Genomic DNA, 1621 nt, shown 5'->3' with positions numbered 1-1621 from the left:
GGGGTCCACAAATTTGTTAGAGAAAAGAAGTCTCGCACAACTAATGTCAATTGGTGAGGCATACAATAAGACTTCTCACCAACTAATAACAAACAATTTTGTGCATACTAAATCCCTTTAGGTCTTAGACATTTTTTTTTTCTTTTTTTCTTTTTTTTTGGGGGGGGGGGGGGGGGGGTCTGTTTTAGAAAAAAAAAGATCTCAGCCTCATCATAATGTGTGGCATAGATTGAGATAGCCTTTCTGAGATTTTCCTTCTTCCCTTCTCAAAACACAACCAAAAAAATCAAGAATCACACCCTCTCAAAAAATAAGAAATTACCACAGCAAAATCCCAACTATCTACACTTCAAGAAGAACAGAAAAAGAAAAGCCATGACCAACATGATCATGGCCTCCTCCAAAGCCATAATCACTTCATCTCCATCTCCAAGATTCAAACTTTCCCTCCAACAAATCCCCCTTCCCAAAATACCCCTCCCCAAATTAACCAAATCCCTCAAACCCCTCTCCATCCCATCAAACCTCAAGTCCATTTCAGTAATTCTTGCTAGCTCATTGGCCATAGCACCACCTTCACTAGCAGAAGAAATTGAAAAAGCCTCCCTTTTTGACTTCAACTTAACACTTCCCATAATCATAGCTGAATTCCTCTTTCTCATGTTTGCTTTAGACAAGCTTTACTTTTCCCCATTAGGTAAATTCATGGATGAAAGAGATTCTTCCATTAAAGAGAAACTAAACAGTGTGAAGGACACATCTGCAGAAGTGAAGCAATTGGAAGATCAAGCTGCTGCAATTATGAGAGCTGCAAGAGCTGAAATATCAGCAGCATTGAATAAAATGAAGAAAGAGACTCAACTAGAAGTTGAACAAAAGATTGCAGAAGGGAGAAAGAAAGTTGAGGCTGAGTTACAAGAAGCTTTGGCTAGCTTGGATAAGCAAAAGGAGGAGACTATTAAGAGTCTTGATTCTCAGATTGCTGCTCTTAGTGATGAGATTGTCAAAAAAGTCCTTCCTGTTCAGTAACTAATTCTGAAAGTTGTAGTAGTATAATTTTTTTTTTTTAATTACTGTTTGATCAAAGAAATATAAATGTGATATACTTGGTCCTTTTATATGGTGAATCTCATGTAGTGCACATCATCTTTTACTCTTTTCTTGGTTTTACTTAGTAGAAATTTTTCAGGTTTTTTTAAAGAAGTTAAAGAAAGCTATAGCTAATAGCTCAAAATTTTCAGGTTTACTCACATTTGAAAGCTATAGCTCAAATTTTGCTTGTCAGTTGTACTTCTTGTAGTATTGAAGTAAAATAGGCATGAATAAAGTTAATTGATCGATATAGAGAAATTCATATTGTTTACCCTAAAACGGATAACAATGCATTTATGGAAAAGGGCCAAAAATGCTCCTAATCTATTGAAAATGGCTCACAAATGCCCTCCGTTAACCTTTAGGTTTAAATATACCCTTAACATTTTCTTTGAGTTCAAATATATCCCTGAAACTAACAATAAGATCCACCCATTATTTGTAAAAAAATTACACGGGTCGCCCTATTTGGTCACCCCCATTTAACCTATACCCATATTTTTAAAATTATTTAACCTATACCCTGATT

General features: G+C 35.5%; 1 protein-coding gene across 1 annotated transcript; it reads left to right on the top strand.

Annotated features, from left to right (window-relative positions):
• Positions 1 to 217: 217 nt before the first annotated feature.
• Positions 218 to 1156, top strand: LOC109222761 (ATP synthase subunit b', chloroplastic-like). Its single transcript, XM_019387081.1, has one exon. The coding sequence runs from the start codon at positions 376 to 378 to the stop codon at positions 1027 to 1029; it is 654 nt and encodes a 217-aa protein (XP_019242626.1). The 5' UTR covers positions 218 to 375; the 3' UTR covers positions 1030 to 1156.
• The last annotated feature ends 465 nt before the right edge of the window (positions 1157 to 1621 follow it).

This window comes from Nicotiana attenuata, unplaced genomic scaffold, assembly GCF_001879085.1.
Source record: "Nicotiana attenuata strain UT unplaced genomic scaffold, NIATTr2, whole genome shotgun sequence".
Lineage (NCBI taxonomy): Eukaryota > Viridiplantae > Streptophyta > Magnoliopsida > Solanales > Solanaceae > Nicotiana > Nicotiana attenuata.
Note: the sequence above shows the minus strand (reverse complement) of the source record. Positions and strands in the feature narration are given on the sequence as shown.